Below are 14,922 nucleotides of genomic sequence, written 5' to 3' on the forward strand. Positions count from 1 at the left end.
TTAAAGTTTTAAGTCAACTTCGCACTGTACGTGCACGCCCGCACCTGGTATTTTGTGGAAGAGCCACACTCAAGGGGCCAAAGAGCCGCATGTGGCTCTCGAGCCGCGGTTTGCCGACCACTGCCCTAGCTCATTGAACTGTGAACAGTGATTATCCAGTCTGAAGAATACAGCCAAAGAGCTCAAACAGCCCTAACAAAACGCATTTTGGACACATTAAGCCCAAGTAAACACAGAAAAATGAAATAAGATGGACCATAAAAAACTGGGGAGCAAAGTAGGATGTAGTGCAAATCTCTACCACGTGCATCCTGCCATCTGTCAAATGGGCTATTTAAACCCAAATTGGTGAAGATAGACTGATCTAAAGTGGGGGAAGGAGGGGCTAGCATTAGGTGGTGATTGGTAGCTCTGTGTAGGTTTGTTATTGGAACCCCTTGATATGTGTGTGTTTCTCCTTAGTTTTGTGCTGTTGCATCTGGATTTCAGCCTGAATTATTCTGTTTATGTTCTCGGTTCCATTAAAATGCTGTTCCATTGCAAGTGTCATGTTGAAACATGCCTAATTTGGACTGTGAGCACGGTGAAGGTGCTTCTGCGTGCCCCGCTCAGCCATGCAAACGCTTTTTCTTATTTGTTCCTGAATAAACACCTCCCAAGGGAAGGCGAAGGGGCCCCAGAGCTTTTTTTCCCCGTCTCTGCTTGGGCAACAGCCTTTGGTTCATTTCCTTCTCCATCAAAACCCCAGGGTGATTTATATGATGTCTTTTCAGGTTCACTGATACCAATAAGAAAGAGAGCAGGGTGCATATTTAACACAGTCAGGGGAAGAAATGGCAGGGGAAAGGATCACACCACGCAAGTGTACATTGCTAATTTGCCTTGGCAGGGCCCAGCTGGGCTGTACTCTGCGTTCTTTCCAAGGGTATAGGAGGGAGGCCCTGCAGGAAACGGAAGCCAGAGAGTGAATACATTGGACCAGCGGGCACAAATGGAAGTGCCTGGAAGGCACATAAAACCCAGGAGTGCACAGGGAGGGCTTGTTGATCGTGTGGCTAATTAAAATGTTCCCATCTCTCCACCTTATTTGCTCTTAAAAGGCAGCCTTTCAGTGAAGGTTGCTTAGAAGAGAACGTAACAGAATTGTAGGTGGAGAAACCATATAATCATAGATGACAATGGTAACATTCCTGGTCAGTATCATGACGCCAGTTTGTTGCACACGAACGCTGTGCTCGTAGAGACCCCGAAAAGTTATTAAAATGCGGCAGAACACTTCATTTCCCCCCTTCATATTAATTTATAAATGACACAATAAAAGAGTGTTGGACAATTAAGTAACCCATGAAATAATCTCCATGTTATGTCACTGCTTATAGAAGAATCTGAGACTAATTGGGAGCAGATGTTCAGGTCTGACTCCAGTTTTCTCTAGACAGCTCTTCCTGAATCACCCCTAATTTCTCTGTTTGCAGCCTCTGATTTCCACACTGTGTGTTTTTGTACTTTCACAGCATTTGCTCCAATCCATGAGAAGGTTCTGAGCCAAGACTTCCAACCCCATGGAACAAGGAATCAGAATTTCTAGAGTCTGGGTCCTGCCTTCCTTCTTTGAGGCCTTTGTTTTCCAGGGTCTCAAATTTGTGACTGCAGAAAAGGCGCACTTTTTTTCTTGCTTCTCAGGGTATCTGTGGCAGGCCCGCTGCCGTAGGAGTCGGGCTGAGTCCCTCCGTGCATCCTAAGGCACCACCAGCCCTCCCTCACCTGCCTGTCTGTTGCAGGTGGAGTGCCTCTCACCACTGGCATATGGTCATGTAATCAAAATTAGCACAGGCCATAGCTAATCGGTCAGCCGTTGCCAGGCATTTTGAAAGCATCCACTCTAAAAGCTTCCAGCTGCTTTCTCGTAGGCATTATTATCTTTGTTTTAGAGATGAGATTCCTTAGACTCCAGGATGCTTCACTACCTACTCCAGGTTGCACAAGCAGCCATTGGCAGCACCACGTGTTACAAACATCGGTTGGTTCCGAGTCCCGGGCCCTGCCACTGACCACCCCGCCACACGGACACCCTCACAGCAGGAAGGTGCCCTCTGCTTCCCCTCGGCTTGTATGGCATCCTGTGTGCAGTCTGATGCTGTTTTCCTCCCTTGTCCTCAACTTGTCCAGAAAGGCCAAGGCGGTAGTGCTGCCCAGCACGAGAGGGTCAGGAAGCGAGGAAGGAGGAAGGAGGCTGAAGTAGGAGATGGAAGTTGCCAGTGCCTTTTAGGAAGGCAGTAAGCACTTGCCTCTTTCTCTCCTTGGAGAATTTTGTTCCCCTTGTCCGAGGTACTGCCAAAGCAAGAGAGTCTAAAAGGGCACAAGAGAATTGCTTTTTAGTCATTTTTCTCCCAGTTTCTCCTCCCTCCTTCTCTGCCGCCCCTCCTCTCTGACTTACCTTCACAAGCCCAGATGAAAGTCTTGGAGGGGTGTTCAGCCATGTGGTCAGAGGCCTCCATCAGAGGATACGGTTCTTTAAATCCCTGCCTTTGCCACTCCCCAGGGCTAGTCAGATCACACACATATTCGCCTCCTTTTGCTCTGCACCCAGTGTTTCTCTAGTCCAGTGGTTCTCAACTTTCCTAATGCCGCAAACCCTTTAATACAGTTTCTCATGTTATGGTGACCCCCAACCATAAAATGATTTTCGTTGCTACTTCATAACTGTAATTTTGCTACTGTTATGAATCGTAATGTAAATATCTGATATGCAGGATGTATTTTCATTGTTCGCGACCCACAGGTTGAAAACCGCTGCATGAGGATTATTAGTTAAACACTGAGCTCGGTAACCAAAAATTGACCTCTCTGCTAGTTTTTGGCACTTTTGTCGAGATTTACAGCCCTCGTTGCTGATGAAGTCCAGTCATTTGTTTGACAAAAAGTTACTGAATGTCCGCTATGTGCAAGGCCCAGGTCCTGAGCAGTATCACAGGATACGATATTCATAGTTTCTGCACTCACGGCGCTCTAATGGGAGCTCGGAATCTGTAAATAGGCCATTAAGGTGTTTTTGTAGTAACTTCTGTGATGAGGACGTCCAATGCCAGGAAGCAGTTGATCTAGACTCGCGGAACCAGGGATTTTTCTGGCATGAGTGCTAGCAACACTGAAAGCCACGTCACTGTAACAGCCTCCTCACTGTGCTCCCTGCATCTTCCTTTCGTCCACCTGCAGTGGGTTCTCACACAGCAGACGGAGTGGTGCTCTCTCCAGACCCGCCAGTGACTTTCAGCTCCCCTAGAGAAGAGGCCATCGTCCTTACAGTGGCCTGTGGCACCTGTGTGCTCTGGCCAGCTCGACCCTTCTGGCTTCATCCTTTTCAGCTCTCCTCCTTGCTTACCTGCTCCAGCCACTGGCCTCCTTGCTGTGCCTTGAACTCTCCAGGTCTCCACACTTTTGCAGTTGTCCTTCCCTTGGCTTGAAATGCCCCAGATCTCCACAGGCCTCTGCTCAAATGCCACCTTCCCAATGAGGCGTTCCGTGACCACCCTACTTAAAATTTATTGCAGCCCAGTCCTCACTCATTGCTGGGACTCTCTGCCCCCCTTTTCATGCTTCATTTTTCTCAGTAGCACTTACCACACCCTGATGTATAATTTATTCACTTGTTAGTTCACTGTCTGTTTCCTCTCTAGGATATAAGCTCCATGAGTGCCTGGGAAATGACACGGGCTCAATAGGCGTTTTAAATGTTGAATGAGTTCATGATGGAGTGGTCGGCAACCAGGTGAAGGGAGTCTGGAGGTTGTTTCTGGTAGAGGAAAATGCAAAGTAGTTAAGAGTGTGCAGCACATCTGATACAATGGGAAGCAGCTCTCTATGACTAGAGCTGGAATGTAAAGAGAGAAGTGAAGAGAGAAAAGATTGCAGGGCAGAGCTGGGCCTTTCCTGGCCTTAAAACATCTGTTCTAAAAACTTGGGTATTATCTTCTATGTAGACAGTGGAAACCACTGAAAGTTGTGAAGGCATGGAAGGGTATGCTCAGATTTGTCTTTTAGAAAGATCCTTGGTTTCCTGTAGGAGAATGCACTGGAGGGCTGGAGTATGGATAGTGGAGACAAGGTGGAGCTTACCATAGTAATCAAGGCATGAAGTGATGAAACCATTGAACTGAGGGTATTGGCAAAAGAGATGTCTTGGAGGGGGTCGGTATAATCAAGAGTCTGGATATGGAAGGTGAAGAAATGTGAGGCATTAAGGGTAATGCCCAAGTGTTTGGGGAACCAAGATGCTTCCATTCCCTATGATAGGCGGGGGGAAAGGAGAAGATGGAGGATGCGGCAGGAGGCAGGTGTAGAGTGGCCATGCAGGGTTGTGCAGGGTGTGTACCTTCAAGAATACCTGGCCACGGTGAGGGGGTGGAGCCTGGAACCCAGCCCTCCTACTCACCAACCTTGTAACTGGCCCAGTGCTACATCTGCCGGGAGAAAGAGGCACCTCTAATTCCCACAAAGGCGCCACAGTCCTGAGATGAATTTGATTTTGAACTCGTCGCATGTGGAGTGTTTGTGATATAACTAAGTAAAAACTATCCATTAAAAGGTTAGGTGTACAGGGCTGGAGTCCTAGAGAGCGAGCTGGGCTGGAGATACAGATGTTAGAGACATTTCCTTGGTGAAGCCCTGAGTGGAGAACACCCTTTGGGAGAATAAATCATGAGAAGAGAACAGGTGTCCGTGTTCAAGTGACAAATACACAGTGTGGATCCAACCTTTAGTTGTTATTTTATGGGCACTTGTTGGGAACAAAGCACCTTAGTCAACACTGCTGTTTGAGCTATCTCATCGAATACATGCGATGATTTATGATTCTATCATATAACACCAGGGGTGGGAAGGGCATGTCTGTGTCCCATCAAAGTATTATTAAGATACATGGATCAAGTTTCTGACATCTCACACAGAGCCTTCTGAGTAGAGCGCTGCCTGTTTCCAAATGGCCAGATATGTAATGCTGTGGGTTTCCTCCTTACTCTTCAGTATTCCCTCTGCAATGAACCGCTGATAGAGCTGTCCAACCCCGGGGCCAGTGGATCCTTGTTTTTTGTGACCAGTGATGATGAATTTATTATCAAAACAGTTCAGCATAAAGAGGCGGAGTTCCTTCAGAAGCTGCTGCCCGGCTATTACATGGTAAGTAGCTGCACATAATTAAAGCTTCTGTGTGTGTTCTCAGTGACTCTTTGGCATGTTTCTTTCTCTCTGGTGAACTTTATTTTGTATTTAGACTATGCTATGACATTTGTTGACAAGATTTAAAAAGCCAAATAGAACTGAGTAGTAGAGCATGGCTGTTGACTCGCTCTGCCCTGGGTTCAAATCCCAGCTCAGCCATTAACTGACTGTGTGACCATGAGTAAGCAAGGTAACCTCTGAGCCTTAGTCCTTTCAGTCGTTAAAAGCTGGGAAATGCCTCTTTTATGTGGTGGTTGTGATAAAAAAGAGACAGGATGTAAGATAAAGGAAGCAATGCATTCATTGCAAAGCTCCTTGCACCCAGTACATACTAATAACATGAGTGGTTAATATTCGTTGAGTGCTAAACTATGTTAAGAACAGCTACAAGTGCTTTTCTTGTACTAACACATTTAATCCTCACAGCAATCTTGGACACTTCAGTCATTGCCATTTTGTAGATGAGTAACTGAGACAACGATAAATGGAATAAGTTGCCAGGGGTTATTCAGGGAGTGAGCTGTAGAGGTGGGACTTGAGTACAAGTGGGAGGGTTCCAGGAGGCTGTGTCTTTAACCCCTGCACTATGTACCAGCATGCATTCAAGAATAACCACTATAATTCAGAATTTCATAGGTTAAGTATAATGACATGAAAATCACCTTTCATGTAATGTTTTAGAGACAAACAACCAGTAACCTAGTCTAGGTGAATTTACTAGACATTTAGTCTAAATTTTTCAAAAATGAACACTTTCCTAAGTAACCTTTTCATCTTCATCCCTCTCATGTATTGGTACCTTCATGACAGTTATTAATGATCTGTGGTTGGAATGGCTACAGGAAGCAGTTTAGATTTCAAGCCCCCAGTCCTGCTGCTCACTTGCTAAGAGAGATAACTGTCGTCCTTGTTTCAAAACAGAATTGATGAGATGCCACACAGCTCATTTATGTGTAAAAGATTATTTAAATCCAAAGTCTGCTAGAGACTACATTAAATGCTGTAAATCTGCCACACATGTAAATAGAGCGATCAAACATCTAAATACAAATCTTAAATGACAGGGTGCACAGATTTTAAAAGGTCTTGATCCTGAACGAATAGCTTTTATTTTTGAGCAAATTCTCTTCTTTCTGTTAGAGAATATAAAAAATACAGAAAAGGAAAAAGAATGCAACCATCCATAATTCCTTTCCCAGAGATGCATATTACTAATACTTGGTATAAGTTGGTATATGTCCTTTCGGCTATATTGTATTTATACACACATTTTAAAGTAATGTAAAATTGGAATCAAACTAACATCACACTCTTGGCTAACCTCTAAGTGAGCAAATCTTAAACGTCTATAGTTCTAAGCTTCTGTAGTTCTAGATAGACTAGTCTCTTACATGGGTATTAAATTGAAATTAATAAATATTCAGTAAAACTTTAAAATTTAGCTGAACAAGTGGTTTTATCCAAGTCATGTATGCTAGTGTAGCAAACAATATAATTCATCCCACTAACAAGAAACGGATGCGAACATCATGCAGTTTTCCAAATAGACATTGAAGAGAAACTAAAGCCCTCGAAATTCAACATCTTTTCTTAATTAAAATTCTAAAAATTGGCAGGGAGGTCTTTTAATGTAAGAACTAAGTGAATACTCATATTTTATACCTTTATCAATCTCCAAGAATTCATATATCTCATTGAGAAGAACAAGAGCCCTTTCACTGGAAATGATAGAAAAGAAAAAAGATGTCCTTTATCAATGGTCCTTTCTGATATATTCGCTAGAATTCTTAGCAATAAATGTTTGATACAGAAATAGAAGGGAAGTGTAAACTCTGTTCTTTACAAATTATAAAATTGAAAATCAGCAAAATTTCAAGAAAACAAACTGGTAGTTTCTAGGTATTAAGAATCCACCAGATATAAGACAAATCTACAAAATCCATGTATTCTATTATGTAGATCATATAGAGTTGGAGAATATGAGGGGGGAAAAGATTCCATTCATAATGAGAATAATATAAGGAACATTATTAGAAAAATAAAGATAAGTAAATGAAGACATACTATAATTCTGATTGGGAAAGCAAATTAAAGTAATTATAACATATGACCAGTAATCCCTGCAGAATTTTGTAATAAGGATTCTAAAATACTTAAGTTTATGAAAAGAAATGTACAAGACTAATATGATGGAAAGTTAAAAATTTTTATTTAAGGACATAAAAATGATGTAAGATAGTAAAGACATATGCATCATTTCTGAACTCGGTATTGTAAAGATTTCAATTACCCCCAAGTAAGCATATAATCCAGTGTAATTCCAATATAATGTTTTCCTAGAATTTGACAAAGCTGATTCATTTGCATGTGAAAACAAGTATTATTTTAAGAGCACCTAAAAAATTAAACAGTGGAAGGGAAGAGTTGTAAGAACGGACAAAACATTTTGGGGGAAAGAATGGTGGGCCTGCTCTAAATATATCAAAACTCTATAAAGCCGTACTAAAATTATAGATGTGGTAGGCAAGTAGAACAGTGTATTCAAATCAAGTGTCCAGAAATAGATGCATGTGCTTTGATATCTTATCATATGATATAGGAGGAACTTAAACTCAATTGGGAAAGGATAGACTCGTCAATAAATGGCTATGTCACATTGAAGAAAACTCGCACACACACAGATTAATTTCATATGGTGTAAAAACATAATGTAATGACCAAAACTATAAAGATCTGGAAGAGAAGGCATTTATAACCTAGGGATATAAAACACTTTGTTAAACAAGAAGCCAAAAAAGCCCAAGAAATGAGTTCATGAATGTTTCTACATTAAAAAACAAAACATCTGTATAATGAAAAAATAGCAGCACAAAATTAAGATAAGCACATAGAATATTTCTGGAGTGATATAACAAAAGTGGGAATATTAGTTTCCTCAAAAGTTGGGAATTAGGGGAAGGATCAGGCACAGTAGAGACTTTTCATTATATATATGCCTTTCCTTTCTCACCTACTTTTAAAGTAGGACAAAAACAGGCATGTATTCTTTGTTTTTATATTTTAAAAAGACTGGAACAAAATATTTACTCCCTAGAGAATAGGAAAATGAAAATATCTAGACTATATCAAGGACTCCAACAAGAACAAAAACCTAAGTGAGCAAGGGAATGGATGTTAGCAGAAAATTATCTTTGAGGTACCTAAATATAAATCAGAAATATTACATTTCTCTAATCAGTGATGTTCAAATTATTTTTTAAAGTTTTCATTTTTCACCAATCATGTTTACAAAGATTTTAAAGTTTGATACTCAGCACTGATAAGAGTGATGAAAATGTGTAATCTTACAAAGTGTGCCTGTGAATCAGACTGGCCATTTCGGAAGACAGTTTTTCCAGAGCTATTAAAATTTAAAATGTTCATCCCTTATTCCCAAGCAATTAATCTTGTCTTTTGGCTACCTCAGAGAATAGTCACACACGACACTAATCAATTCTTTGCCCATTTTTTACTTGGAGCTAACTTGGGACTTTCTGTCCATTTTTAATTCAGCTACTTTTAGTGTCTTGAGTTTAGAATGATAAAGTTGCTATTGAAATAAGCCAATTGAAGAACTAGATTAGAGACAGCAAACTTTTAGCAATGGCCATTAGTAAAGACAATCGTGTTCTATTTTTTTTAAATAGGTGAAAATACATCTTTAGTGGAGCTTATTTGGTAAAAATAGGATATTTTAATCATTTTTTTCTTTTTCTTTATTTAGAATTTAAACCAGAATCCAAGGACTCTTTTGCCAAAATTTTATGGACTGTATTGCATGCAGTCAGGGGGCATTAACATCAGAATCGTGGTGATGAACAATGTCTTGCCGCGCTCCATGAGGATGCACTTTACATACGACTTGAAAGGCTCGACCTACAAGCGAAGAGCATCCCGAAAAGAGAGAGAAAAGTCCAACCCCACCTTTAAGGACTTAGATTTCCTACAAGACATGCACGAAGGGTTGTATTTTGATACAGAAACATACAATGCGCTCATGAAAACTCTTCAGAGAGACTGTCGGGTAAGGAAACGCTGTTGCTCTGATTTCCTTTGAAAAGTCACCTGCAGTGATGTAAGAAATTGTAAGAAATGTGCCAAGCGGATACGTGGAATCCCGTTGGTCCCAATCCTGGTGCTGACTCATGCTACCCTGATGTCAGAGGGATTTGTGGATGATGAGGGAATTGTCTAGAGCAGCGGTTCTCAACCTGTGGGTCGAGACCCCTTTGGGGGTCGAACAACCCTTTCACAGGGGTCACCTGAGACCATCGGAAAACACATATATAATTACATATTGTTTTTGTGATTAATCACTATGCTTTAATTATGTTCAATTTGTAACAATGAAATTGGGGGTCACCACAACATGAGGAACTGTATTATAGGGTCGCGGCATTAGGAAAGTTGAGAACCACTGGTCTAGAGCGTCTGTTGATGGTTACTAATAAGCTAAGTCAGCTTTTTTTTTTATAAAATGAAAAAAGATTTGCTTTTCTTTTCATCCTCTGCTGTGGGGATGGTAGTTAAACCAGAGGCTAAAGTAATTTAGGTTTAAAGCAGTGATTAGGCCATGTAGAAATCTTGGAAGAAGTAAGATTCCAACAGGCAAGAGAAGCTTAGAGAAAAGGTCTGTGGTGGGATTGATACGTGGGTTCCTGGAAATCAGGTGTGGATGCAGACCATGTGGTGAACCCATTTGCTGAACGTGTTTTATGTGATCTGAATAAGAGGTGATCAGGAATGAGGCTTAACAGAGTAAACACCATTTTACCCAAACTTCGCCAGAGTGATTGTCAAAAGGAAGGAGGAATTCATAGTCCGAAGTCCCCAGCCTTCAATACTTAAAGAAAAAAAGTGTAAGGCCAAAACCCAGGGAAGATTTTGTTGCCATGGTGAATTTAGAGAAAGTATAAGTCCTTTTGAAGACAAAGTATGAAAATGCAATTTTGATGAGTTCTGAAGGGTGATGATCATTTCATTAATGAGTTCTCGGGAATATCATTTCCTGGCTCAGATGAACCTAGGAGAGTCATCATAGTGGAGATGGCCAGGAGGCATGTTGGTTTGGGTCTGACCAGGGCTTTCTGGAAGAGCAGGTGGGACTCACTGGGCCTGGTCACTGGGAAAAGGGATGCCTCCCAGGCTGTGGCTTTCTGGGCCCTCTGTGGACCTGGGCAGATGGCCCATAGTGTTGCCAGGGAGGGAGGATCCTTCTCTGCCAGACTCGAGTTCCCCTGAAGCTGAGGAGGGCATTCTAACCACCCATGTAGTGTGTAAGGTGGGGAATTCTCACTGAGAAAACAGCCCCACCATGTCTGATTTTTTTCTGTCTACACATTCAACATGTCTGATAACGCACCAAGATGTGTCCATGGAATTGTTTGTTTCGTTGATAGAGATGTTATTCCCTAACTTCTATTTTTTAACTACCATCTAGTGATTGCTCAGAATGTGCCAGGCTAGTCTAAGATGTTTTTAATGCACCATTTTATTTCATTCTCTCAGCAGCCATTGGGAGTCAGTACTATTCATACTCCCATTTAGTCCATGACCAGTGAGGTTCTCAAAGAGGTTAAGAAACCTGCCCAGCATTACTTAGCAAGTCAGTGGCAGAGCCCACACCTATTTGGGTACAAAGCATGTGCTGTTAACAATTGAAATGTAAAAGATTCACTGTAAGGATTTTTTTTAAATTATCCTTTCAGAAGTGAGGCGGGGGGGGAACAGTGGGAACCAAGGGGAAAAAATGTCCAGCTGAGCTATTCAGATATCTGGATGAATATGAATGATTTATGTTTTTCCTTAAAAAGAAAAAAAAACATACATTTTAATAGAAACCTTTTCCTGTGCTTTTTCTGCCCTTACAGGATGTGGGTGAAAAGTGACTCTCAATTCCCCAGAGTTTAGTATAAGCCTCTCCAGTTTTAGATTTGCTTTCTATTAGTGCCTGTGTGTGAGCGCACGCGCAAGCATGCTTCTTGCCTGTTTAATATGGAAACCTTTTCCTGCTGTCTTTTAAAACCACAGGCTTCTATGCCAGAAAAAGGAAAGGTCAAATGTAAAAGAGCCATGGCACAGGATTTGTCTGTTTATTTACCGTTCCTGAGGCCAAGCCTGATAGAACAGGATCAACATGACTTTTCATCAGGAGTGAGACCCTGGAGATTTGCTGATTTTGTGTGGAATATTTGTTGCTCTAAGGAACATAAAGGCCAGTGTAGAGGTATCCTAAGGCTCGCTCTTCTCACTCATTACACTTGATCTGGTAGAAGAACCATGGACCTTCCTTAAGTGGCATACAATGTTTATCTTCAGAATGGCTTTTCTGGGGTGTATGGGAGCGTGTAAATGCTGCAGTGTGTGTGTGTTGGGGTCGGCGAGGATCTGAGTCCCTTCCATGATCTGCCTTGACTGTGACCAAGGCCTCTGTGATCTCAAGTCAGCAGTTAGTTCTCTGAGCAGAACTGCCTCAAGAAAGGCACGTTTCTGGAATGGTAGGCCTTAGTATGTAATAATCATGGACCTCTTTGCAAAACTGATTAAAGGTGTGATTAAAGGTGTCTTCCCAGAAAAAATGCCCATCCACACGCAACAGTTCAGAAATTCCTTGGAGCTCAGTGTCTCCCTACACACATGCATACATATATACATACATACAGAGAGAGGAGGGGGATATATACATACATACAGAGAGGGGGGAGAGAGGGGAGATAGTGGAAGGGGGAGAGAGAGAGGGAGAGTGAGGAAGAGAGAGAGAGAGAGAGAGAGAGAGAGAGAGACCGAGAGAGAGAGAGAGAGAGACCCACCCCAGAGCCATATAGCAGTCATCCCTCTCTCTCTACAGGTCATCCTCTGAAGAGCCAACTCCTGGTATGGGATCTGTGGTTGGCATTGCCAAGAGCATCTCTTGTCCTCATATCTCTCTCGCTTTGCAGAACTGAGCTTTAGTGCTGGCCGAGGTGCTGTGCATTCAGGGAGACTGGAAGGTCACCCAGGGCCGATGCCAGCACCCAATAGCGGGGAAGCGATGCTGTAAATATTCCTCTAAGTGAGGTGGTCCAGCTGAGGCTCTAGAAACAAATCAATCAAGGGACTGCACTATGGTGTCAGCAGCCCAGCAGAGAAAGGTGCGCTAGACCCTTATTAGGACACATCCTTTCACTCACGTATCAGACCTACCAGGTGCCACTGTGAGGTGAATGACCTCTATTTTTTATAAACGGACATACAGTATATTAAGTACAATGATTCTATTCTAAGGCATTGTGAGGATCAGAGTAGGTGAGTCATAGCTTGGTTTTGGAGGATGAGAAGGGTTCTCCAGGTAGGCAAAGCAGTAGAAGTTTATTTCTAGGAAGATAAAACAATGTAAGTGAGGCATGATATAGCACGATGCATTCTCTGAACTGGGGTTGTCCGGTGTTGCAGTGGTTGACAGTGAGGGAGAGCATGTGAGGCAGGAGAGAAATGCAGTCAGGAGCCAGGTAATGTCAAACGCCCCTTTCTAGTGGTGCCAGGGTCCTCCCTCTTAAGCTTAGAAGTGGCAAATCCAAGCATCCCAGACCTTTGGACCCCAGCTTCTCTGTTCTTCCCAGACAGATACGATGAGCCTCCTATGCTTTGACAAATGCCGTCTTCCCCCACCCACCCTTGGTCCCTTTCCCTGGCTTCCCCAGTTCAGCCTTCGGCCCTTGTCCATCTGTGGCCAACTCCTCCACATAGTATACTGGCCCCTCGGAACTCTTTTAGAAAACTGAGCTCACTTTACGCTTCAACCCTGCAGAGCCCACAGGATTCAAACAAAGGTCTCTTTCCAAAAGCAGGGATCCAGCTCTTGAAGTTCTTCCCAACCCCCATGCTGCCGTTCCCCCATTGGCTGCATCTGGGGAAATGGACATGTAATCATTGGGTTCCCTTTCTTGAAGCAGTTCCTCTCCCTTGGCCTCACCCTCTGCCTGCTGTGACAGCCATCTACACCCGTAAGTGAACTTGGCCCAGGGTAAGAGTCATGACAGCAGAGAGTACTGCCAGGACATCACAGGTCACTTGCTATCAAAAACAGGAAGTAGGATTTATTCAAGCCATTCCCTATGGTCCCCATGTAACCAAGTAGCTGAGAGGTGCGTCCTATTTGAAAACTGCTCTTCCTATGTAGCCTGTCATCTTCCCCCAAGCCTGCTTTTCTTCCTATCGTCCCTGGCCCAGGGAACATGGTCATTATGCAGCCAGTTGCCCAGATCAGTATCTTGAAGTTACTTCCTTCCTTCCCTCCTTCCTTCCTTCCTTCCTCCCTCCCTCCCTCCCTCCCTCCCTCCCTCCCTCCCTCCCTTCCTTCCTTCCTTCCTTCCTTTCATCCATCTATTCTTCTCGTATTCTTTCGCCAGACTCAGCAAATCACAATGACCTATCCAGGCTGTCTCCTAAATAACGCTTGGATCTTCCCGCTCTCTTTACATGTACAGACTTATTAAGACCCTGATTATTCATCTTCTGAGTTTTTGAAGTAGCCAATTGAACTAGGTTTCAGTTATCATTGCCTTCCAACACGTCCCCAATGCTGCTGCCAAAACGATCCTCCTGATCAGATCACCAGCTCCTTAAGGTCCTCTAGCTGAGATTCTCCACTGCCTTGGGCCCAAAGCCCATGCTTCCTAAGTTGGAACATTAAGATGCTCCCTGCGGAGCTCCAGTGCCGCAATCGGTTAGCGCGCGGTACTTATAAGATGCACCCTGCCGTCTCCAGATGCTCCTTTAGCTTCCTTGGTCAGCCTTCTCTTCCCGCTCTGGGAGCACTTCCTAGTCTCTAGCCATTCTGATCTGCTAGACACATTCTGCACAAGTTTTGGTCTTCTCATGCATGCCTCATCTGCTGGACCATTTGCCAAAGCTCATTCCTTTACCTCTCTGCACTGTAGTACTTGTTATTGTAGACATTCAATATATATTACAAGATTGTGATTTTAAAAAACTCTTTTATTTGGAAATTTATGTATTACTTTTAGAAAAACAATTAGAAACTATTTTCATAGTCATTTTAATTTTCTATAATTATTTCTTCTTTGACAAAACTTATTTATAAAAATCTGAAGAGACTCATATCATTTAATTGATTTGATAAATTGTTACATCCTGAAATATTTATTGGTAATTCTAGGGAAATAACATTGACTAAGAATATTAGTGAGAACTTGCATTTATAATCCAAATCTTATTCCTTCAAGTGGGAGTCTATCAGGCACAGTCTTGATAATTAATGACCTAAATGACTTATTTTACATTTATTATCATTTTTGTTGAGCAGGAAAGTTATTAATTTTTAAATAGTGTGGAACCAGTTTTTTCACACAAATGTCTGTCACCATAAATATTAATAGGTTCTCAGTATTTAATGAAACCAATCTTAAAAATACTGAGACTTGCTGATGTGCAAACTGGGATCTTTCTATCTAAGTATAGTAAGCTCTAATTTGTAATTCAGATTCTTCTCAGCTATGGGCATGTTTGTATGGGTTGCAATGTGGGTTATTTTCTATAATACTTAATTTAGCATTATGGCTAGGGCTTAGCCCTCAGCTATAATTTTGTTTAGCATTAATTTTTTTGCATTTAGTTTAGACACCTCTCTCTCTCTTTTTAATATTGGTTGCTTTCCCAGTGATCATT

General features: G+C 42.3%; 1 protein-coding gene across 5 annotated transcripts in view; it reads left to right on the plus strand.

The window, feature by feature from the left end:
* Positions 1-14,922, plus strand: part of PIP5K1B (phosphatidylinositol-4-phosphate 5-kinase type 1 beta) — a 201,609-nt gene that overhangs the window by 87,158 nt on the left and 99,529 nt on the right. For all 5 annotated transcript variants that reach the window (XM_023764577.1, XM_023764578.1, XM_014466422.2 and 2 more), the window contains 2 exons: positions 5,023-5,175; positions 8,981-9,280. In XM_023764577.1, the coding sequence (XP_023620345.1) occupies positions 5,023-5,175; positions 8,981-9,280 (453 nt within the window). The remainder of the gene's footprint in view (positions 1-5,022; positions 5,176-8,980; positions 9,281-14,922) is intronic.

Source organism: Myotis lucifugus, unplaced genomic scaffold (genome assembly GCF_000147115.1).
Source record: "Myotis lucifugus unplaced genomic scaffold, Myoluc2.0 scaffold_337, whole genome shotgun sequence".
Classification (NCBI taxonomy): domain Eukaryota; kingdom Metazoa; phylum Chordata; class Mammalia; order Chiroptera; family Vespertilionidae; genus Myotis; species Myotis lucifugus.